Consider the following 26,322-nt stretch of genomic DNA (forward strand, 5'->3'; position numbering starts at 1 on the left):
GGAGTGGCAATTCACGTTCCGAGATCTGTTCCGGAGTGGCTAGTACATGGACACCGCGGGTCCCCCATGGGTCATGAATATTGAAGCGACAAATGCTTATAGTATGTGTGTACAGATTTGAGATGTTGGTCATGGTATCACTTTTCACTAAATTGCATTTGATCCCTTAAGTATTGTACTTTTTTTCATGGGATTGCTCATTACCTTATTGGAATCTTGTTGCTGATTCACTGAGTTGTTGTCTGCATTGAGTGATTCTTGGAGACTTGTCGAACTTGTGGATTAGTAGCTTAATCTAGGCTATGACCGAAGAATGTTGAGATTTATTGTGCCTATTGATTGTTGTCGATTGTCTTATCTGTTCTACTTGTTGATTGGTGTATTTCATATGTGTTAACTAATCTTAGTCGGCCTATGATGCTTACCAGTACTAGTGTTGAATTGATACTACTCTTGCTGCACTTTTTTTGAGTGCCGAGTCTGAGCCAGGTTCGTCATCGAGACCCCGACTCTAGCCCCGAGGCTTCCTGCTTGAGGTTTGAGGGTGAGCCACCTGCCAGCCTGCAGCCCTGGATCTTATCTTATATCGTTGTATATTTCTATCCTATCTTTTATCGTTGTGTATTTCTTTCTTTAGACAGTATGTCTTATGTTCAGACACTTGTATTGATTCCTAGACTGGTTACAATTAGAGGTTCTTGTACTGTGACTACAAATCCTTGGGGAAAGAGTACTAGACTTAGTATTTCACACTTTAGGTATTTAACTATGGTATGGTTTAAGACTTATAAAATTTTGGTTTGTGTTATTTATGCCTGATTTGTAATTTGATTAAGTATCAACTAAGGGGATAATTCGCCCACCAAGGGGGTTAGTGTGGGTGCCATCATGACCAATATTTGGGCCGTGACATAAATATTGAAAAATGATTTCATCAATAAAACAGTTCCCATCATACTAAACCCCTAAAACCAAAAGAAAAAAAGGAGAAAAGTATATTCTTGTCTTGACTCAAGGAAAAAAATAGGTCAATAAAATTTGTTTGTACGTTCAACACTCAATATGTTCACTAGCCAACAGAGGATACTGCATAAGCAGGCTTCAAAGGGAAAGAGCGCCCCACATTAAAGCTTCAAATAAAAAATCTACCAAAAAGGTCAAGAGGTCCACTATAAATGTCGCCTTTTACACAACATCTTTTTATTTCTTATATCTCCTCTTCGTTATGTCGGAAGAAGAAAATCCACAGACAAGTCTAGAGTTTTACTTATAAATACCGCCTTTTCTACAACATTCTCTAGTATATCTTCTTCATTATCTCCGAACAACAAAATCCTCAAAAAATACTACCCGAATTGATAATCCAATGGTTGCACCTTTTTATCGGATGAAAGAAAAAGCTCGTGTGATGCTTGTTGATCACAACAAGGAGTTCGATACTGAGATGGTTGAGTTGCTAAAGTCGTGTGAATTTAAAGGTAAGATGATGAAATCTTTGAAAATATATATAGAAGTTATCGCCTTCGGTTCTTTGATATAATTAAATTTTGTGTTATTTCCTTTTTTTTAAGAGATCTAATTGATGATGCTTGAGATCTCGTTTTTTACTTTTACATCGATCTCTTTTTAGACATTTATCTTGTAAATCTTGGATTTATTTTCCTTGTTGTCATAACACTATTTCTATGCGTGTTTTTGTTGTTTTACTAGTTAATAAATGAGTTTTTTGTGGTTATAAAGAATAAAATTAGATTCTCTGTTTTTGGTTTTTTCTATAAGCACGTCACACACTCGATTAGCTTCCTTCATAGAGATGTATATGATTTCAAATGGGGTGATTATTTTGTGTTAATCTCTGTATCGTTTCAATTTTATTGGATATCCCTGAAGGGACATAATTTTATTAGTTAATCATTTTATTTATTTAATCAACTACATATATGTTTTACACTTGGTCTTGTTGTAGAAAAAAGGGGTAAATTATTTTTTGCCTTCAGCTAGAGTCACACAAAGTTGGAGGAGAAAATTAAATCCCTAAAAAATGATCTTTGGAGGCATAGATCTTTGATTTTTCCAAATCTATCTATCACTTTATTAAAAAAAAATAGATTCGCCTGGGTGGTTGTGGCACGGAATTAGGGCAACGAGAGGGAAGAGAAAGAGCAACGGGACCTGATAAGAATCAATTTGTCTATCATATTATTGACCTTGAAATAATTTTCTTTTGTCTTTTATTGGATGTAGACAGAAAAATTACGGAGACCTATTTTCATGAAAAAAAAATATTTTCCTTGGTTCTTTTTTAGTGAAAACTTTCCCTCCTTCCATTTGAATTCATATCCATGGTGCCAATGTGACTTTCGGATGTGTTAAGCGAAGAAGAATCAGCCTTTTGAGAAAGAAAAAGAAAAAAAAAATAAGCGGTGCCAATTTTTTTTTCTTTTTCCCTCTTAAATTCATGAAGTTTTTTTTTTTGTAATCCAACAAAATGCATCTTTAAAGAAGTTTATATCAATTTTTTAAATATAAGTGCATGCGCTTTGAATTTTAAAATATTTTTTATTAAATTTTTTTTAATTTGAAAGAAACAAATTTGGATCTACTTTAACGGGTGCTTGCCAAATATTATTTTTCGTTTGATTCAACCTTAATGGTAATTCAATCACTTCCTCTACTTTAATTTGTGAGGATATTGAAGAATTTTCATAATATTTTTTTAAAAAAATAAGAAGTAAATGCTACTATTATTATCTCACCCGATAACTAGCATAAAGTGCGGATTCTCTTGAACTATCTTACCCCGCAAAGAAAAAGGTATATAACTGAAAATTTTGATAAAATTTTAGGTATTTCTTTGATATCTTTTCCCTAGTTATTTTGCTTGGTTTCTCCATTGCTTTGTTAGTATTCATTGATTGTTTCCTGTCCAAGGTGGTTATTGTTTGGACATTAGTAGATTGCTGGCTACTTTTGCATGTACCATACAATACACATGCATAGAGCAAGTACTATTTTATTCATAAAAAAGTAATTAATTAACAATATGAAATAAACTTTAATTTGCATGGCATGATAAAGAACTAATATAGTTAAATCTAACAGAGAGAATAGGTAAAAAATACTCTCTCGTGCTCTAGGCGTAGTTTTGTCACAATCCAAAATTCAAAAGTCGTGATGGAACCTATCCCCACCCGGTAGGTGAACCAACAACAACCAATTAAAAACCAATTCAGTCAGTTAATTAAGCAGAAAAGTAAAGTGATAACATGACAGAAGTTAAAGTCAAGTCTTTTACTCAACAAAAGTGCGGAAACTACAGAATACCACCTGGTGTCAAGTGCACAGGAACTACTAAGAATATTAGTACAAGTCTGAATCGACAAAATACACTGTCCAAATTATAAAAAAGACAGAAATATATAAAGGTAGAAGGAGACTAGCACTGTAAATCAGCATAGCAGCTCACCACTAGATCTCCTGAATGAACAGCCTAGGACTCAGATGGCTCGGCAAACTCCACTAGTGCTCTTTTATAAGTCTGCACCAAAATTTGTGCAGCAAGGGTAGTATGAGTACATGAAACACGTGTACTCAGTAAATCTCATAGACCGACAACACTGAATTAGTGATGAGGTTTATTAAGAAAAAGTCTTGTTTTAGCATTAACCTGATTAGCTTAACACAATTTCCGTTCAATTAAAAGAATCAAAGATAAGCCAAAGTACCAAGAAGAACCAGATATCAGGCAATCAATGAAGTCAAAAAGGGAAAATGCAAAGCAATATTCCATTGGTATACACATGTACTTCCATGAGGGTGCCTGGGAGTCGTGACCAATAGGGGACTCCCAAGGTCCATACACCGCCAAAACCATTTCCCCTCGGGCATTCACAACCCAGCAGAACCATTTCCCCTTGACATACACAATCCTCCAGAACCATTTCTCCACCGCAACCAGCCTTTCCGGCAAATTAACTTCACTTTAACCTGAATACGATCCATGAAGATCACATCGGGCCATAACCTTGTGAAACATCACCATGAATGAATATGAATGATCACATAAAGCATGAATATCAAGTGCAAATCATCTATAACGATGTACCATTTAGAATTACATGAAACAACTCGATTATTACAAGTATACGGGACTTAATAGAGTGATGTATGCACATAAACAGTTAAATCAAGACAATTATCTATCGCCTAATGCCCACATGCTTCAACATTCTTGGTTTACAGCCATCACTACTGTATCTAAATACATTACTCATAACTTGGCACTAGTACTCGTATCAGTGCCCGTCATACCACAAATACATGAGTCCCCCCCCCCCCCCCCCCCCCGGCCCTAAAACCTTAATCTAGCTTAGATTTATGTGAAACTCATAGATTTGAGGTTAAAATCATACCTTGATGATGTATCGTGGTTATCCATTGATTTCTCTCTCAAAAGTCATGTTTTGATGTCCCAAGAGTGCTCCCAATGAGCTTTTCGGATCAGATTTCATTTATATTACAATGAGCACGCATCAGGTATTTTTAGAATTGTTCCGCCAAAAAAATCTACAACATTAATTTGCACTAAAAATAACATAACTCTCTCATACGGCCTCTATATTCAATGATCCTTATTGGTAGGAGTCCAAAATAACGACACAATCCTAATCGTTCAGTCGAAACTCAATTCCGAGCTCGTTTGCCCAATCAAATACCGTTTTCATTTGTTAAAGATTTAATTCATGTTTCGCGATAATAACTCAAGTGCGAATTATTAGAAAAAGACCATACATTTCAGATCAGCCCTATAAATCATTTTCAAACTTTCAGAAGTTTCGAAATAAATTTCAATCTCTAGAACAAAAACAGACCTTTGAGTCGTTAGACTTTTATGCTTAAAACAAGGCTAAAGCACCCAACTTATTCAAAACCCCTCCATAACTCACGCGAATCTAACCATAACTTGCGAACAAGTCTAGCATCATCATACAAACCTGATCGAACTTTTAAATCACCAATCAGAGCTCGTTAGGTCCACCATCTGACGGTGGTCAACTCTAAACTTTCAATTCTACTAGAATGCAATTCAAGCGTCTGAATCAATGTCTAGCCTTCAGGGTTGGTCCTAGCTACCCAACGAAGTCATAGATCACCATCGAGATCTATAGAAATTTTTAAACCTTAATTCCGAGGTTGTTTACCCTAAATGTTGACTTCGGTTAACTTTTATTTTTTCTCAAAGCCTTTACTTTTTTGTTTCCTTTTCTGTTACTCGTCCTATTTCCTTGGAAACCATTTCAACTATCCTCGCAAGTCATACTATGTATGTTGAACCTACAAGAAGTGTCATTTTGGAAAATAGGTCCTCAATGCTCAAATGACTAATCGGTTTGTTAAAGGTTTAGCTTAACCTGCACTGGAGTGACAAGAATGGCGAGAGAATGGAAACAAGGTTGTGGACAGCCTAGAAAAGCACCAGTGGACATGGTTGAAAGCACTTTAGGTATTCGACTGACCTCAGCAGGATCAAAGGGTCAACTTACCCAATGGTTTCATTACTAGAAATGAGCCCCACTGAGATAAGTGTGAGTCTTCTTGACTGAGCCCCTGACCAGCACCGTGCGCCAATGAAAAGACTATATCTGAGCTCTCCTCTTGCTCCTGAACAACCCAACAACTCAATATCTCCAATTCTTGAGAAATCCAATGTAACAGTACCTCCAGCTAGAGTAAACAATGTAACAGTACCTCCTTCTATGGAAGAATTTGTATACCCTATTGAACTAGTGCAAACCAAGCTCCTTGGACCACCTTGTTCCAATGCAATAGATCTGATGTGAATGTTATGACACTATCGTACATCCCCCCGAATTATTGATGGAAAAGGTGTTGTCTAAATTGAAAAACTTGATTTCGACGAGGATGTGGATAAGTGGAATTGTGCATTAATAGTGTACATCATTGGAGCTAAACCTTGATATAATGCTATGAGAAGGTTCATTGATAAAAAGTAGACATCTATTGCAGACCCTGACCTCTTCTTACATTAGGAAAGTTTGTATTTAAAGTCCAATCACTAATTGATAAAAATGAAATTATCTATTCTGGTCCTTATTGCAAAACAATAGGCCTATCTTATGGAGGTAATTGTCATCACAATTTCATTTCTTTGTTGAATTCCCAACTGAGATACCATTATGGGTAGTCTTCCCCAGCTTGCCTATGAGTTACTGGGGTGTGATACGCTCAAATTTACACTTTTAATAGCGTAAAGCGGACAATGTCAAATATAGTAACCCAACGAGGTTGGGGTCGAATCCCATAGAAAATATGGTGTGAAAAGTTTACTAAACAAGTATTTACACTAATCTTGCGGTTCTGGTGTATTCCAGAAAAAGGGTTTTATAGTTGTTTTGGTTTGTGGACTAATTTAAAGTGACTAGAAATTTAAGGTTGTAAATATATGGGTAAAGAGAACCAAGGTTGTGTCACCGTCAGATAAAGTGTATGATCATGGGTATAGATCTTGATATACTTCTAATGGATCGTTTGTATGGATGCACTTAACCTCTATGTGAATCTGAACTATTTCCCAATACGGAAAGATTATTTCTTTCTATGCTTTTTCAAAAGATAATAAAGTATGCATGAAGAACGGTTAATTATGCCAAGTAAATTCCTCTTATTCTTAAGTGAATTTATTAACCAAGGTTTAAAGCCTCGAGTTCTTGTTATTTGTTCTTACCTAACCTATTTTCCCAAATAAAGTTTATGGCGTTAGCTAATGTTTGCAACCACTAACTATATGATGAAAACGAAGAACAAATAAACCCTAACAATCCATTATGCGTATATCTTTCACGATCCCCAATCAAAACACACCTGTCCTTGGATTCACAACCTTAGTAAAGGTGTTTAGCTACTCATGGCAACAAGAAAACAATAAAATATTGAAGATTGCATAATTGAATTTTGTATTGAACTTACGAATAAAACTTGAAAGTAATGAATGTAATAGTCTGGAAAATCTTCAAAAGAAATAACAACTCAAAAGTAATTACTACAAGTCTAAAACTCCAGATGTCTGAAATATAAAACCTAAACAGGTATTTATACAAGTCAACCTCGGAATAATCAATCTCAGTCCTATTCCAGCTCGGCTTGCACTTCGACGGGTCGTCGTTGCATTTCGACAGTCGTTGACATGTTCAACGACCATAATAACGAGCTGATGAAAGATTTTCACTCTGCAGGAATTCCATCGTCGAAGCACTTCGACGGACCATCAATCATGTCGACGATGCAAGTCGACGATCTGATGACTTTGTCACTTTGTAGGAACTTGAACGACGAGGCAACTCAATGGACCGTCGAGCATGTTGACGGTCCGTCCTTAATGCTTATCAGAACAGATCACTTCTATTCCTCATTTTTCGCTTTCCGAGCATTCTAACTTCGAAATACCTGCACAACACACAAAAGACATCAAACTAACACAAACTTGCTCGAAAACAAGTAGAACTTAGAGTTAAAAAACATTAGATGTGCCATAATTTCACGGTACATCAGGGTGCGGAATAACTCAATAGAGTAACTAGTGTTGTGCGAGAGTCAATCTTTGCTAATTAATGTACCACAAAAAAGACAAGGATCTCTAATGTTGCTTATAGAAGTTAACATCACTATTGCCTTACCAACTGAGATCACTGTTTTAGAGCCTAATGGCAGACAATTCCAACAGTCTGTGGATTATGATTGGAATCCTGAGTTCTGTGATCAGTGTTTGGTTGTTGGTCACAAGTACCCCCTAAGAAACCTAGGAATCAACATGAGCCACATGCCAAAATATAGGTTATAAAGAAGCCAGTACAAGAATGGAAATCTAAAGGACCTATTACTATTGACATTCAGGATTGAAGCCTCCAACAAGACTCAATTGTTACAAGTATTAATATTCTAGTCTCTACTCCTCACCAACTTATTGATATACACTAACTTATGCCTTAGCCTCCTAAAGCTAGAACCAAATCCCCGCCAAGAGCTACTACTTCTTTGGTTAGCACAACATGTTTCTGCTAAACTTGCTTTGGCTAGCATTGAGTTTAATATGAGCAACCTCTCTTTTTTTACCACTACCTCAACAAGGAATAATTCTAGTGCTTTGATAGAGAGAACCAGTGAACTAACCCACCTCTACCTGATAAAAGAGGGAACCCTCAACGCCTCCACTGAATAGGTTGTTTTGGAACATCAGAGGTGTCAATAAGACGTACAAACAGAAGGAACTAGAGGGTACCTCAAGAATAAACACATTAAGTTTGTAGGGCTTATTGAAACAAAAGTGAAGCATCACAATTTTAATAGAGTGCTAAACAATTTTGCTCCTGGATGGTCCTCAATTTATAACTATCATCAAGTTGTAAATGGAAAAGTTTAGGTGATTTGGGATCCTACATGGTACATAGTAACACTGCTCAAAGCTGGTATCCAGTTCATACATGTCAACATCAAAGACGTGCCAGGGAAAATTGATTGCCTTCTCATTGTGGTTTATTGTTTTGATGTTGCAGGACAAATAAAAGCTTTATGGAGGCCTTCTTGGACATTTTCAATGGGATAGTGTAATCTTGGCTATTATGTGGAGATTTTCATGACATGCTCCTTCCATAAGACAGACTTAGAGATAATCTTGTTAGCTACACTGAGATACAACACTTCATAACTTACTGTTCAATGAATTGCCATGGAAGGGGGACTACTATACATGGAGTAATAAGCAGCATGGTGATAACAAATTATGTAATAGGCCGGATAGGGCTTTTAGGAATGGGGCATGTCACTGTAGATTACGATCTACCCTATATCTCTGACCATACACCTATGATCCTTACTTTGTTAACTAGGCTTATAACTGGAAAGGTCTCCTTTAGATTTTCAACATTTGGATAGATCATGATCAATTCTATCCTGCTGTTGAGAAAGTTTGGAAGCAGAACTTCTTTGGAAGTAAAATGGATTTCAAGTGGAAGAAGCCATACGTGAAAAATCTCGATAATAAAAAACTCAAAGGGTTAACTCAATGAATTCATGTAGCTAGGACTGCTTTGCATAAAGTGCAAGAGAAGATTACTTCCCACTATAGTGATGCACTTCTAGATTAGGAAAGATAGTTACTTTAAGGCCTTGAAAAATGGTCCCTACCGGAGGAGAATGGCCCCAAGCATAAATGAAGAGCCTCCTTGATCATATTAGAAGATTCAGACTCCAAATACTAAGTCAGTGATGAAAGAAAAAGGCCAAAGGAAGATGACAGTTGAACTCACATCTCTGGATGGGGTCAAACTTATTGCCTAAAATGACATCAAAGGAGAGTTTCTTAAGTTTTATCAAACCCTTAAGGGATCAGCTGATCGATTCTTACCTACTGTCAACAAGCTAATTATGAGTAATGGGCCTACACTATATCATTAACAAAGAGTTGATCTTTGTGCATCAGTGACTGACCAGGAGATTTGTGATGGTTTAAAAGCTATTGGAGATAATACATCTCTTGGCATTGATGACATAATGCCAAGTTCTTTAAAAAGACTTGGACCATCATCAAAGGAGAGGTTATTGAGGTTGTGAAAGACTTTTTTTGCTATTGCCATACTAGCTAAATCCTTCAACTACACAACAATCACATTAGTTCCAAAAGTCTCTTCTCCTGTCACAATGAAAGACTTTAGACCAATTGCTTGTTGCACTGTCCAATGTAAATTGATTGCTAAGGTACTGACTACTAGGTTGGAGAAGATCATGACCACCATTATTTGTGAAACAAGCTAGATTTATCCCTGGTAGAAGGATTGCTGACAATATCATCCTAGCTCAAGAATTGGTGAAAGCTTATACCAAGAAGAGCACCTCTTACAAATGCAAGACTAGATTGTTCTCCAGAAGGCATATGACTCTGTAGAGTGGGCCTTCTTGGAACAAGTTATGCTAGATTAGTCTTCCCTTATAGACTCACTTAATGGATAGTGTAGTATGTTCAAACTGTCAGTTATACTATCCTACTTAATGGGGAGTCCACTCAACCATTTAATATTGCTAAGGGACTTAGACAAGGTGATTTTGTTTCACCTTTATTGATTCAAATTAGCATGGAATACCTCAACAGAGTCTAAATGGCTTGAGATTGTGAAGGAGTTCAAATATCACCTTAGATGTGCTAAGTTAGACATTGGACATTTATGCTTTGCAGATGACTTATTGTTGTTTGCTACATGAGATTCTTAATCTACCAATGCCTTGCATGAATGACCCTCCTATTTTCTAAAGCTTCTGGTTTATTGCCTAATATGAAGAAGAGTTCTGTGTATTATTGCGGTATCCCTCCCGGTGAAAGAATTGCGATCTTGCAACACTTGGGATTCGCGGCTAGTGAACTACCATTTAAGTATCTACGTATCCCTCTCTCAACTAAGAAGATCTCACTATTACAATGGAAACCTCTTATTGAGAATATTAATGCAAGGATTCCATCTTGGACGGTAAAAAAACTCTCCTATACTGGAAGAGTTAAGCTTGTGCAATCAGTATTATTTGACATTCAAGCATATTAGGCTCAACGTTTCACTCTCCCTGCAAAATTATTAAAAGTTATAGATTACTATTACAGGAGATATATGTGGTTTGGTATGAACGCTATCACCAGAAAGGCTCTCATAGCTTGGGACAGAGTATGCTTACACATCTCAATGCAAGGACTCAACTTGATTAACCTGAAACTCTGGAATCAAGTTGATATAGCCAAGAACTGTTGGGATGCGGCTAACACACAAGATAAGTTATAGATCAACACTTATTATATAAAAGGTAGATCACCAAATGAGATCCCTATACCACAAAATGCATCTTGGATGGTTAGACAAGTCATTGCTAGCAGGGATACTATAGCACTATTCTATTGCCTTGTATCTGCAGCCAGACAGTTATACCTACTTTAATCCTAAAGAGCCTAGTGTACCTTGGAAGACTTCGATGTTAAACTATGAAGCAAGACCAAAGGCCAAATTCACCATGTGGTAGAACTTTCACGAGAGATTATTGACTGGATATACTACTTAAATGAGGTGTGCAAGTTCCTACTACATGTGCTATTTGCCATACACATGATTAGACTAGAGAGGACCTCTTCCTATATTGCCCTGTGTCCAAGACAATTCGGGACAAATACACACATGCATACAAAGAGATGTGTTGACAACCAATTCGTATGACCAGTACATATCTTGGAAATCCTACATTCAATGGGTAAATCACCGAAGTCTAAGAACTTCAAACTCGTCTTTGTTGAATGTACTCATGCACTTGTGTGAAAAAAAAAAAACAGATCAATTGATAGCATCACCAGAAAAATTGCCTACTTCTGTTCTATTAGAACCAAACCTGGAATTAGATCCCTCCGTCAAGCCTTTTTGTTTAGATAGTGGCAGTTTATTTTCCAATTTTGTCTCTTTATTTCTTTGTCTTTGAGCTCTTTTTCTAAGAAACTGTAAGGATAGCTAGTTGTCACGGCCAAAAGTCACAACATGTGATGGAACCTATGTCCCAACAAATAGGTAAGCCAACCCAAAAATTTACTGCTTTAATTAAGTTAAATAAGCGGAAAGTAAAAAGGAAAGTGAATTATTCAAATAATAAGTCATTTACAATAAGAAAATAGGGAAATAACCGAAACAACTCAGGATTGTTGTCATAACTCCAACAGCCACTACGAACACAATACAAGTCAGAGATCTACTAAAACATTGTCTGAATACAAAAGAAAAGATAGTAATAATAAAAGGATAGAGGGAGAAGGGTTCTGCGGAACAACCAGTTAGCTCGCCACGATCTTCTGGATATCACTATCTCAGGCTCAAACAACTCTCAGTGTTCACGGGAGTTGAATCTGTACCACAAAGAGTGCAACACATGTAGTATGAGTATGGGAAGCACATGTACTCAATATATCTCATAAATTGATAGAGAAAGAAGTAGTGACAAAGTAATATGAAAAAGTCTCTTTTACCCTTACTAGTTTATCTTACTCCAAAACCGAACCATCAATGAGTCAAAGGAAAACTATGTACCAAGTAAAGTCAAATACAAAAGTAATCAGGTAATAAGAGAGACAACCTATCAAATAATCAAGTAAAGGGATAAAATGATGTGATGCAATGCAAAATGCTCCCGGTATACACACAGAGCTCCACAGGACTATACAGGACCTGTGACCATGAGGGACCGTTAGGTCCATATACCGCCCGGAATTCCAGCTCTCCCAGATCATCAGGCACCTAACCTTTCGGGCTGAAATATCATGTAAACGACCTTATGAGGCTAACATATCCATCAAGCGACCATTTGAGCCAAATCAAGTGCATATGCATGATAAATCACATGTGAATATGAATACCACATAATTCCGGACATAATAGTCAACTGATTCAATAAATTCAACAACTTGATTATCACAAGTGTACGAGATTTCTTAGAATGACGAATACAACAAAAAAATCAAGTTAAGAAACTAGCACATAACAGCTAATGCTCACATGCTTTGGAATTCTTGCGTTACAATCCCTAACAACACGATCACATTATTACCCATAACATGGCACCGGTACTCGTACCAATGCTCGTCACATTATGGATACGAGAACCCCTCTTTCATTCTTACCCCTATAATTAAGCTTATTTATTATCTTTTATCAAAAGCATCTCCCTCAAGCAAAGTTAAGAAGTCTTAACATAACTCAAACGCCGAGCAAATGTGTCACGAACATCAAGATATCTCCTTTCCCTTCCTCAAAGCATCAAATCATTCCCAATCTATCAAATATGTGTCGTACGTAAGTAAACGAGTCTATAGACACCCATATTGCTATACTTATAATTCGGGCCCAAAAATCACCCAAAAAGTCAAAGTTGAACCTCCAAGGGAAAAATAGAATTTTATTTCAAAATCACTTTACTCATGACATTAATAGTCTAAATCCAGAAAAACATCCAAAACTATCCACAAATCTACCTCTAATTTTACGAAATTTATAATCTTAACTTTAGGGCTAAGACCCTCATAACCCGATGTTGACTGTGGACAACTCTATTCCTTAAACTTAACTACTTTCTCGACTAAAGGTTCAAATCACTCCTGAGCCCCTCGGGATTTGTACCGACCCCTCGACTAAATCATAAATCACGTTCTACACCTCATGAAATCAACGAAACTCTGATATGGGTCCATTAACTCCCGATATTGACTTTGGTCAAACTTTCTCATTGTCTTAACTTAAGAACTTCCAATTTCGCTAATTCTGATTGGATATTCACCCGATTTTGTCGGGAATCACGCACATATCCCCACATGTCATAAGTACCATAATAACGCAACGGGAAAAGTAATTCGGAAAAAAAAAAGAGTTCAAAACGACCAAGCGGGTCGTTACACTTGTTGAGTTTATAGCTAAGTTCCGGTGCTTGTACTAACACCATTAGTGATTAATGGACACTGTTAGTTACCAAACAAAAATCGATAGAAATAGGAAGGGTTCTTTTAATCCTTTGCCCACTTTTAGAAAATTTATTTTTAATGAGAAAAAATAAATGGACTACTATATAATATAAAGTTGAAATATGATTTTTCTTTTAAAAATTTTATTTTTAAAACCCGTTTAAAAAAAAAAAAACTGAAAAAACGAATTAAAAAACTGATTTTTCTTTTAAAAAAATTATTTTTAAAACCCGTTTTTTTTAAAAAAAAAAAAAAAAAAAAAAAACTGAAAACACGAATTAAAAAACTAATTTTTCTTTTTAAAAAATTATTTTTAAAACCCGTTTTTAAAAAAAAAAAAACTGAAAACGCGAATTAAAAAACTGAATTTTCTTTAAAAAATTTAAAACCCTTTTTAAAAAAAATGAAAATTTGTTTTTTTTTTTAAAACCCATATGTTTTTTTTTATATAAAAAAAAACTGAAAACATGAATTTTTTTAAAATATGGAAATATGGATTTGTTAAAAATATGGAAAGCTTGATTATTTTTTTTAAAATGTCTTAAAAGATCTTGATTTTCATGATTTCATTTTCTTAGGACACTTTTATTTTTCAAATAAAATCCGGAAAAAGTGTTTTTCTTGTCAAAATTTAAAAAAAAAAAACTGATTTTTTATAAAATTTTGAAAAAATTAATTATTTTTTTAAAATGTGGAAAACTAGATTTATATTCATATTTTAAGAAAATACAGATTTTTAAGAAAAAAAATAAGTTTTCCCGTTTTTTATGTTTCTCACTCTCTCAAGGAGAGTGAAACACACTCTCCTTACCACGTCAACCTTAAGGGGGTAAAATATTACGGTTTTAAATAGTTTAGGGGAGTGATAGGACCAAAAATTAGGTAAGGTGTGTCGTAGCAAAAACGCTACTAGGTGAGGGGGGTAATGATGTCTTATCCCAATCATTACTAGGACAATAGATAACGGAAATGAGAATAATTAAAATTTGTTGATAAATCCATCCTCTTTGACAAATCTTGTAAACTTATTAGTTGTGTATTCATGAATAAGATTATCTCAAAACATTAGATCTTATTCTCTCTTGGTTTGGGTACTATCTCTATTGAGTATTTGTCTTCAACAAGTCAATTGAATAATTTGGACTAGATTCTTTGACAATATATTCTCATATGAACTTCACTGTTCTATTTACTTTATCATTAACAATACATAGCCATTTTATGTGAACCTCTCTAATATTGCACATAGTTGTGGAGCAACATGTCTGTTTACGGGTTCAGCAAAATCTATTAGTTTTGGTCCAAATCTTGTATTTATATTTTAAAGTTCTACTTATTATGTATATATAATTTATTCGGAATCCAGGAAACTGTCTTTTTTTTTTTAAACTCAGAACCCATAAACTCAAAATTTTTGCTCTGTCTTTGATTACAACATAAGTTGGTTGACTTAAGAAAAGTAAATTGTTTTATAAACTAAGCTGCAACAATATAATCTGAAAATTTTATAATTGAAGTTGTATATAAGAAAACATCATACCGTCATGACAATTTTATGTATTACATATTTCCTTTCTTGTTCTTCACTTACTTTCAAAGTGCATTGATGTAGTTATGATGGTTGGTAAGGCTTCCACAGCCATGACAATGCTCTCCAAAGAAAAAGAAAAAGTCGATGTGATGATAATCAATGTCCATTCACCGGACCAGCTTTCCTTCCACCTTTTGTCTCAAGCTGTGGCCTTGGATATTGTTTCACTCTGTAAGTATTCTTCTAGTACTCCTCCAGCTATGACATCTACTGTTATAGTCAGTAAAGTAAGTCATTTAATTAATACACTACAACAATAGAAATAGCTACAAAATTCATCATTAATCTGTCACTAAATAGCCCGTAGCTAAATGATTTTTTTTATAATCCATTGTTAAATAAGATTAGCGATGGATTTGTTGTTTAGCAACAAAAATTGTTCGTTGTTAATTCCTATTTTTTTAGTATAAGATAAATAGTTGTTTTGTAACATTGCATATATAATGAATAAAATTCTGTGAATATACATGAAATTGACTAGTCATATAATGTTTACAATATAACATTTATGACTTCATTGTTATAGCCGGTAAAATTTTAATGAATACACTGCAAGAAAAAAGGAATTAGCCATGGAATGTGTCACTAAATAGCCAATAGCTAACATGATTTTTTTTATCCGTCGTCAAATAGCATTAATGACAAATTTTTACTATTTAGTGAGAGAAACGGTTGTTTGGAATAATGTTATTATTAATAGATAAAATTCAGTGAACATACGCCAAATTAACTATTCACATAATGCTTACAATATAATTATAATTCTAATGCTAGCTTCTTGACATAATTATGCAGTTGTATGTGATGAACACAATGAATTGTTAGCAAACAAGGCTTTAAAAGATGGAGCTTACCTTTTTCTGAAAAGACCACTTGACGAGGGAATTGTGAAATACTTGTGGCAATTTGTATATAGGGAAAAACACCAAAAGGAGAAAGCAAATGAAGGGTCAGAAATTGGTAACACTAATGTTGGAGATGAAGAACAAGCTGGAGAAAAGAATCTTCCTAATACTATGGAACAAAGCAATAATATTCATGGGGTTGAAAATGATGTCGTATCGAATGAAAAATACAAGCTGAGGAGGAAGAGAGATAGAAAAAGCATAAAAGAGACTAATGAAGGAGAAATCCAGAGTAGTGCTAATAAGGTTGTTAGGCAAAGGCTTTGCACAAAATGGACTGTGGATCTTCATGCCAAATTCGTTGAAGTTGTGCATGTGAAGGAAGTAAGTTTACTTAAAAATTAATTAAATTTATCCTCATTCATTTATATGAGAAGTGATATGGTCAACAACAATTCATACTTATAGTCATTGTCAACTTAAGCATTGTATTTAATTACATATTCCTATGGCTTAATATAGAGATATTAAATTAAATTTACATTGTTATGGAATTAACTTGCAGGATGTTACCCGAAAAACATTCTTGAGGTGATGAATGTGCCTGATCTTACTAGGACGCAAGTTGCAAGCCATCTTCAGGTAAATTATTAGAAAAACTAAAGCTGTAAATTATGTATCATTTGTGTATGTTTGGTACGGGGAAAGTTATTTTGGAACATTATATTTTTTATAAAATTATATTTAGTATTTGGTTACGAGAAATTATTTTGCTTGGAAAGATTTTACATCAAACACTTGTGAGAGAAGTCATTTTTTCTACAACTATCTTATTTAATTTATATCAATAAACGTTTATCAGAATAAAAATTAATTCTATATCACTTTCACCAATAAATAATTAGACATTATTACCAATCTTTAGTACTCAAAAGTTTTATCACAGCACTCACACATTAGAAAGGCATAGCGACAGACCTTTGCTGCATGTCTATTTACAAAGGTTATTCTTTGCTAATTTCTATTTTTTTGTGGTGACTATTCAATTCAATAATTTTATTATCAATATTTAATTAATTTAATTTCAAAAGATTTTTGTCATTCACGAATTATCAAACACCAAAAATGTTTTCTTTTAAAAATGACTTTCGTTGTTTCAAATACACCTAAATCACAATGAGTTTAGATGATAAATATATCTCCATGGTTCAACTCTCCTTTCATTTGTTTCTTCTAACACCCCTCAGAAATGTCGTAATAACAAATGGAGAGCTCTAGAAGAGCGAAAATATATTCGTCGGCCATCAGGTAAAGGGTCCTCAAGTGATTCTCTACAAAGAAGTAGCCTTAGAAAAGTTGGGACAACGTCTCGTCTTGAAAAGAATGTTTCAAATCAGCAACAGCAACAACACCGTAACCCAGATCAAACCCAAAGAGCCAAAGAGTTCTCATTTTCATCACTTCATACCAACAACAGTTTTGCTAGAGGAGAGAGTTCAACTCAACAGCGGCTCTATCGTCGAAAACTTCAGGTTCAACCCCACTACCTTAGCATTGGAAACCCATTCAATAACTCATTTTTATCGACCCAAAGTAATGTTGGTGATGGACTACAACAACATGGACCATTATTTGGAATGGTGGATTCACAAGGACTAAAAGACCCAATTATTGGGAGCATTAATAATAGGCCTGGGTTGGAGCTTAACAATAGGGATCATCATACTCACAATGGCTACAGCTTAGATCTCAATGCGGCCTATGTAACAACTTATTCAGGTAGCACAATAATGTCCGGTATACACAATGGAAATGCGACAATTAATGAATTAGAAGCAGCAAATGCTAATTTCCAGCAATATATTGGCGAACCAAACATGTCTGATCCAACCAATATTGTCGTGACATCACAAGCGAGTGATACTAAAGGAAGTGATTCAAATAAGATGAAAAATTATGGTGCGAATTTCGATTTCAATAATATAGATTATATCTTCCAGAACCTTGGACCTCCAGGTACTGACCTACCTTATGAACAAGGCAGTGCGTTTGATCAAGTTTAATCTGATGATTAGGTTAGTGCTTGTATCTAACTTTTCTTATCTCGCAAGATTACTCTTTATTTATTACTTCTATGTTTCATAAGATGGAAGTTATTTTTTAAAAAAATATTTGGGAAAATGACTTATATTTTTTTTTTTTTTGAAAAGTATAAGTTTCCAGATAAATTAATATTTTTTTGTGTTTGTTTGTTGGAGGAAAGTTATTAACAGAAAAAAAATATTTATATTAATTGATAATAATCTTAGGGTTTGTTTAGTTATCGGGATTAGAATATTAATCCCTATATAAAATTGGTATTACATTTATTCCATGTTTGATTATTGGTATTAGCTAAAATCATCATAATCTTTCGATCAAACTCTTTGTATTCTATATCTATATAGGACACGGATTAATCTCCATTTTCCGATGTTTTGTTTGGGATAATAATCTCTAATATTCTTGTTCCAAACCAAATTGGATAGTGTTTTGATGAAAATTGATATCCTTAAGGGAGTAGCTTAGCATCCTCCCACTTCTAATTTTCTAAAATATTCTTACTATTTTTTGGCAGCTCATTAGAAATAGGGGACCTTTTGGTCATTTCAACCCAAAATTCCCCTAATTCATTCCTTCTCTCTTGCATCACCCAAATCTCCCTTCACTGTACAATCTTGGCGTCAAAAGAGTTGAAGCTTTATGTAATTGTTCTCAATCTTCACCAGAAAAAGATGGAACACAATTACACAAAATATCACTTTCTTCACAAAAAAAAAAAAAAAAAACTACTTCACATAAAATTACAAGTTCTTTTTGCTTGCTCAACGATGAAACTTTCATACTTGAACTTCAAGAACTGGATTTGGTCGCTGAAGTTTTCTTATCTCTCTTTTTCATCATTTTAACTTGTATAACGACATCTAGATGTCCAGAAACAAAAGTAGTTGTAATTTGACAATGAAATGGAATTTAGGAGAAAAAGGGAATGAAGATTCAAATCAGGAAAATAAAAGTTACTCCCACGGTCCTAATTTAACCGTTTTACTTTCTTTTTTAGTATATCCCAAAAAGAGTGTTTCTATCTGTTTTTAATAAGTTGACAATTCAAAAATTCTATATGATAAATTTATAGCCATAAGATTCAAAGAACATTTTAGTATATTATATACAACTTTAATTTAGGAACACAAAATTCAAAAATCTCTTTTTATTTTCTTAAATTATGTGTCTAGTTAAATTAAGACACTTAAATTGAGATGGAAAGAGTAGTACATTTAGGTGAATTGGGAAATTATGCCACGAGAATCGGACCAACTCCCACAACTTCTCTCCCGGCAACAGTTAGAATTGATTTTTTTTTTTCAAATAGTGCAACAAATTGATCCCTTCTTATTTCTCTTTTCCACGGATCAAGAGAATCAAAATTACCTAACCACAGAATAAGTTCTAATTAACTTTTGTTGGACACCAAACTTGATTTGAAGGAATCTTTAATTTTTGATTGGTGTTATTTTGTTGTTGGATGTCGCTCAAGATGGGAGGGAAACGAGTTAGAGGAAGGAAATGAATTTGTGGGTTTCAATTAAAATGATAAAAAGGTCCTCATTTTTAATGAACTGTTAAGAAAAAGTCAGGGCATTTCAGGAAAAAACAAAATGGGGAGGACGCTAACATACTACCTTAGTATGTTAGCAAGACATATATATGTGTGTGTATATATATGAAGTTAAGGTTGAGATTATTGTGAAAGAAACTTTCACCTAAGAGGGACAGAAGTCATTTTACTACATTTGGTCATTTATTTTTTTCATAAAATATCCTTTTGAAAATTCTTAACAAGTCTTCTACTTTACTTGAAAATTCTTCTTTCCTACTTTTGACAATTATTGTGTGTCTTGCTCCATATAAGTTGTTGGCTTGTTCTTCTAAATCTTGTTGATAAAATTCCTGAGATAAATATGAGTTAATATTCTGGTGCAAGTTTGAAAATAAAGGCTTGTTTTATGATTTTGGCGTGCAGAAGTGTGTAGTTTATGATAAACTTTGTGTTTGCTTTGATGCTTATATTCTGGTGTAGTTTTGAATTTAGATTCTACTAAAATTCTACTGCTATTTTATTTGTATTCTGCTGTTGATATTTTGGTGCAATGCTCTATTGAGGAGTAGTTTTATGAATCAACAACTTTGAATTGTAATCTCATGGCTAAAAGACTGATTTGCTCAGCTATGGTACCTTAATGTGATTGGTATGTTAGTGAAATTTTCTGAGCACGAATGATAGGAGCTGAGTCACAAGAAATTAATGTGTGAGCTCGGTGTCACTACTTCCTTTTTTGAGGGATAACATCCAAGTTTTGAGTGAATTTGGCAATTTTTGAAACAATTCTTGTAGTCACAATTCATGTCTATCAAGAGAACAACCTCTAACATGTTCTTCTTCTTTCTTCTTCCCCTGATGTTTGGAACTCATTTTTTTCGTCACAGATTTGAAATTCACAGCACAATGAAACAGTAAAAAATAGCATGTAAATAGAAGTAGCTTTGAAATTCACACCCATATAATTTCATTTTACTCTTTTTGGGTGTTTAGGTCCGTATTAAAGCAAATCTTATCCTTCAACTTGAGTTCAGCTTATTTAAATGACCCACTCTTAAGTTTTCCAAGAAGTTTTTCCTTTATCTTCTGATGTAAAGCATTTTGAATTATTAGTAATAATTATTTATAGGTTCTATCAATTCTAAAAATATGTAGAGGATGATATAGCTATATGTAGTATTGTTGGATTGTAAATCTAACTCCATCTTTGGATAGTTCAGGGAAGTCAGTGTTCAATTTTCTTGATAGCTATCAATCTTTCCTCCTCTACATGTTGTGTGCGATGACCTATATACTAATCTATTTCTTCAGCTATCATTTATGCAAATAGCTACTTTTGTCTTGTATTTAGAAGTTAGACCATTTTAATAATTAGATCTGTGATTTGAAGTTTAAAATTGAGTGTAAGCTAAAAATTAGATCTTGTGGTATCACTGGAAACCTTCTTCCATGCTTTGGGTGTAAGCTAAAAATGTTGAAATGTTGCATCTATGATTAATGACGGCTAGCTAAAAATATTGTAGTGCTGAAGTTCTGATATGCAGCTAGAAATGTAGCTCTATTTATATGATGTATGGACTTTCCATATGTTAGTTGAATTAGTAGTTGTAAGTGGTGCTAAAAGCTTGTGTAATTGGTACTATGATTAATGGTTGCTAGCAAGTAGTATTAGTTTTATGGTGTTCAAATATGATTGTTGGTGTAAAAGAAACGGATCGGAACTACTAGGGGTGGCTTGAGTCAGGATAAAGTAGATTAGTATAAATCTTTTTTTTCATAAAGTGCTGGAACTATTATGTCATTGATTTTTACAGTCTTATGTCCTCTATGTCACCCCTTTTATTATTAGCATTGGATTATGAGAATTTTGAAAGTGATCTTTTTTTTTAAATAACAGGGACAAGGTTCTTAAACAATGGGGCGGACCAAAGAGAAGCTTGAAGTCGCGCAGTGAAAGTTTTTTTATCATATGTGGTATGCATATAATGGAAGTTTATGCTTAATTGAGCATATGTATATGCATACAAAACTGAAGTACTATGTACTTAGTATATATGCAGTTGACTTTCAAGTAATGAAAGTATTTATAATGTTCAGCTTGAGAATGCTTTTGTAGTTTGTTAAATGTTATTGGATGTTTTTAATAGCTATACATTAATTTTAGAAAATTTGGTTGTCAATAGTATTGGTATCTAATGATTTAATTGTTTTTGTTGCCATTTTTGTCGTAGCTAAAGGTTGTTATTCAACAGCAGGATAAATGTTGCCACAAATGTTATAGTAGTTTTTGTGGCGATAAATGTCACTAAAAGTTTCATTTCAATGGCGACTAAGCCAATATCTGTGTTGTAAATGTTTTTCTGTTATGTTTGTTTACCTTTTGTGGCGAAAAATGTAGCTACAAATGCATGCTTATTGTGGCGACTCCCAGTGTTGTCACAATAACCTTTAGTTATGGAAGTACTACCAACGTTGTAATAGTCGCCACAAAAGGTATTTAGTGGCTACTTTTGGGCCTTCTGTAGCGACTTTCGTTGCCACAATAAGGTAGATTTCTTGTAGTGATTGGCAATGCACTCACAAAAGAAGAGAAAGTGAGGAATAGACTGTTTTAAGTGTTTTTTTTAAGTTGTGAGGAGATTTGATCGGGGTTTGTTGTGAGAGTGGTGAGTGGTAGGTGGTAAACACACCCAGGGTTGGTGATGTCAACTAATCGTTTGACTCTTTTGGGCTCCACTTGGATCTTTTTTTTGGTAACTGTCCCGACTTTTCGTTTTCCATGTTATAGGCATAGCCGCCAGGTTAAGGTTATGTATGTATCCAAAGCATCTCTCTCAACCAGTTTGGTGCCCGAGGTAGTGGCCCACTGCACCTGTTCCCAAAGTTGAATAAAATATATGTCATTTTAGCATGGGAGCTAACATTGTTTACCATGCTAGGGGCCATTTTCCTGCCCATGTTTTTCCATTTTTGAGCCTCCCGTAAACCTTGGCTTAACCTACTCCATCTGAATTTACCCTGATTATAATGCTAAGTAAAGACCTGGGGATTGAGAAACTTACTTGTGGCTGCATCGAAGGCTTTTACTTGTTATTGGGGATTCCAGCATCACTTGTTGCTTCTTCTATCCTTGCTTTGTTTCCCGCTATGGCTTGGTTTCCCTTTCTTCTTGGCATGATGCATTTTTCCATTCCCTCTCTTTAGGTTGTCCTGTTTTCGGGACTTGGGTTTCTAGTCGGGGAGTTTTTGGGTTGTTTTAGGGTTCTCAAACTTCCCTAATCTATGTCCTAATCTACCACAACCCTTTCATAAAAGCCCTTCACCTTCTTACAAAATAGTTTGCTTATATATTCCAATGGTAATCATCATTTTAACTGGTGATTATCGAGATACTTGGATGCAAATACGAGCATAACGCCCTCTAAGTACTGGGGATATCCACGTATCCTTTTTTTAGCAGCTTCCCAATTTTATTGGCCCACTCATTCTAGGATTGTTTTATCATGAAATTTTGTTGGCAAATGAGGTAGCCTGATCTAAATGGTAGCGAATGAAGTGCTCGCTTCAGTCGAAGTGAAATTTGGCTCCTATTTCCTAATAGTGAGGAAGTGTCCAGTTATGAATCAAGGGCCTTCATGTAAAGCTTTCAATATATTTTCCTCCAATTCGAATTTGACTACGAAAAAAATCTCCCCCAAGTCAATTAGAACAAGTTTCTCGTAGGGTATCCATAATTCCTGTTGTTTAGTTCTAAGGAATTAGCAGGCCACCTTTTTTCCAAAGACTTCAATAATAACGGAGTTCCTCCATTTAAAATACAGCCTGAGTTTGTCTTTCATTAACTATACTATCTCATAGTCGAGGCAGACATTGTCCTGAGGGTAGAGGCGGACGCAGGATTTGAAGATAGGGAGGTACCTATCAAAGATGGATGCATGTTAGTCGAAGCGGTGTCACACGACATCGATGCTACTTCATCGGGAAATGTTGTTAAACACGCATAAAACCAAATGTAAGGATAAATATAGATTGAATAAGAAAAATTAACGTAGCTTGCTGTGACTTGATTGTCCTGAATCTCACTTTAAAGATGGAGGTTCCCAGTTCGAAATTCACTACTTATGCACTCCCAACGAAATATATAACCCTTCTTCAGGTATATATGCCTATATATACATAATTGTTTCCGAAGTTAACAGGTGCACATGCACCCCCACCCTTCCACGTGGGTCCGCCACTGCTGAGGGAAGAGAAGAAGAGTCTAAACTGTAGGTTCTGAATATGTTGTTGGCAGGGATATCGTCCTTGTCCATTCTAGATTGTAACTCGCCCAACGGTTTCGACTGTATTCAAAGGTAAAGGGAAAGGTCAGGTGTAGTAGCCTTGGGCATAGGTAGGGTTCAGGTGAGTAGGAGAGGTTGTGGTTGTTAGTCTAATTTCTCTCTTATGTATAAAGACATATGTATTCTATCTATTTACTTTAACTTAGTAGTACTTAATTTTTGTATACATTACATTTTATATGGGTTATTAATCTATACTAATTGTTCTTCTTTTGGTAATCCATATCATGCAATAATTATTATTTGAAAAACACTATGTATTCACGACATTGATCTTCAAATAATTAGCCCTCTATATGTCACGATCCCTTTCATGGATCATGATGGCACCTGCGCTATCCGATAGGCGAACCATCCCCAATTCATCAATCCTTTTTAGAGAAAGAAATGTGAAAGTTGAACACAAAAAGGTATTTCTTAACAATCTTTAAAATATAAATTAAGTGCGGAAGGTACTTAAGTATTACAAACCCCAAAACCTAGTCTAAACTTGTGCAAGAGCATCTAAATATTTATTACAAGTCTTGAATACTGAAAAATAACCACTATCTCGAAAAAGAAAGTAAAAGACAGGAATGAGATAAAGGGAGATCTAGGGTTGCTGATAGAATCTGATGGCTCACCCTGAAACTCTGACGAAAATGCCTCCGGATCAAATGTGAGGCCCAAAACTAGAACACAAATCGGTATCTGCACCCAAAAAGATGCAACAAGTGTAGTATGAGTACCACTAGAACTCGTAGGCATCATAGGCCTACAGGATATAAATATTGAAGCTAAACCCTCGTCACAACAATTCAACTTAACTTCACAACTATGCCCAAAAGTAAAACATCCTAACGAGACATGTAAGCACATAACACATGAGATAGTTATAGATTGATGATTGTATGAAGGTATGAATGCAATTCAATTGCCAATATCATACTTGGTACACACACGCTAGTGGTCATTCCATCTAATCGTGACCCATGGAGGACTCGCGAGGTCCATATACTTTGTTGCGGCGTGCAACCCGATCCCATGTTGCGTCATGCAACCCGATCCATAATATATATATATATATATATATATATATATATATATATATATATATATATATATATATATACATACATGTTGCGACGCACAACCCGAGCCCAAGTATCATAACGAAGTGCAAACCTCAATATTACCTCTTTCATCACTTCTCCATCAGTATGTAAGAATGAACGCATGTGTGCAACAATATCAAGTATCATAAATCATAAATGTAAAGATGGATCAGTATAAGTATATCATGGACATATCAAATATTTCCACTCAAGCACCAACATGGATCATTCTTTCACCTTTCATATAAATCATGGAGTGATGAGGTAAACAACATCAAATAATTGCAAATATTTATCAATTATGGCTCTCATGGCCCACATAAACAGCTATCATACCAAACTAGTGGATTTGGTACCACAACCATGCCCGAAAGACCTACTATGCATTTCCCATATCAATCACTACTTACGATAACAACCACACAGTTACACCAGTACCTACCTAAGTTCTTATCACGACCACTAAGGTGGGACCCCCATCACGCCCAATACCCCTTCAATATTTATAAATGATACATTCCCTCTAATCGGACTCTAGGATAAATCGTAAGTGACCTTGAGGCCAAACAGGTGCTACGAACCCTTAAGCCAACGCCTTTCATTTTTTGAGTGATTCTGAACAGTCTAAGTCTATCAAGCATGAAATATATGTTAAAATGTGATTTTATAGGTACTCATATTTCCATAGAAGAATTCAGGTTCGAAAAAGTCAACCTAAAATCCCGTTCCAAATTTCGAAGGTCTAAAAGGTCAATATATTGTGATATCGAGGTCAACATAGTCAAACTGATATTCCACACGGTCATAAGAACCCAACAACACCTATATTGCTATACTTGAGTGCGAAACCCCCAAATGGACCCAAAATATTCAAACCCAAAGCCCCAAGGGTAAAACTAAAAAATTGAATTTAAAATCATGATACCCATAGCCTAGTTTCATGAGAATCTAACCACAAATTAGCCTTCAATTCCACTATTTAGTCAAAACTCTAAATCGATGGAAAACCCTTTATTTCCTATTTAGAAGATTGGGAAGGAATTTAAAGGATGAAATCATGGATTCAAGTTCAGATAATCATAATCTTAAGAATCATGGAATTCTATGCCCAAATGAACCTCAAATTTCATAAATTAAAACTAAATCGTAGTTCATGAAAAACCCCTAATCTAACCATCTAGAATCATGGATGGAATGGGTAAATAAAGGAAGGGAACATGAAATAGTACTCGAAAGGTGATTAAGAACTTACTCCAAGGAAGCATC

General features: G+C 34.8%; 1 protein-coding gene across 1 annotated transcript; it reads left to right on the forward strand.

Moving 5' to 3' along the window:
* The first annotated feature begins 1,129 nt into the window (after positions 1-1,129).
* Positions 1,130-21,714, forward strand: LOC132638558 (two-component response regulator ORR21-like). The gene is made up of 6 exons (XM_060355397.1): positions 1,130-1,478; positions 15,156-15,305; positions 15,930-16,363; positions 16,545-16,621; positions 17,227-18,054; positions 21,517-21,714. The coding sequence occupies exons 1-4, from the start codon at positions 1,367-1,369 to the stop codon at positions 16,572-16,574; spliced, it is 726 nt and encodes a 241-aa protein (XP_060211380.1). The 5' UTR covers positions 1,130-1,366; the 3' UTR covers positions 16,575-16,621; positions 17,227-18,054; positions 21,517-21,714.
* Positions 21,715-26,322: the final 4,608 nt, after the last annotated feature.

The sequence above is a fragment of the Lycium barbarum genome, chromosome 4 (assembly GCF_019175385.1).
Source record: "Lycium barbarum isolate Lr01 chromosome 4, ASM1917538v2, whole genome shotgun sequence".
Classification (NCBI taxonomy): domain Eukaryota; kingdom Viridiplantae; phylum Streptophyta; class Magnoliopsida; order Solanales; family Solanaceae; genus Lycium; species Lycium barbarum.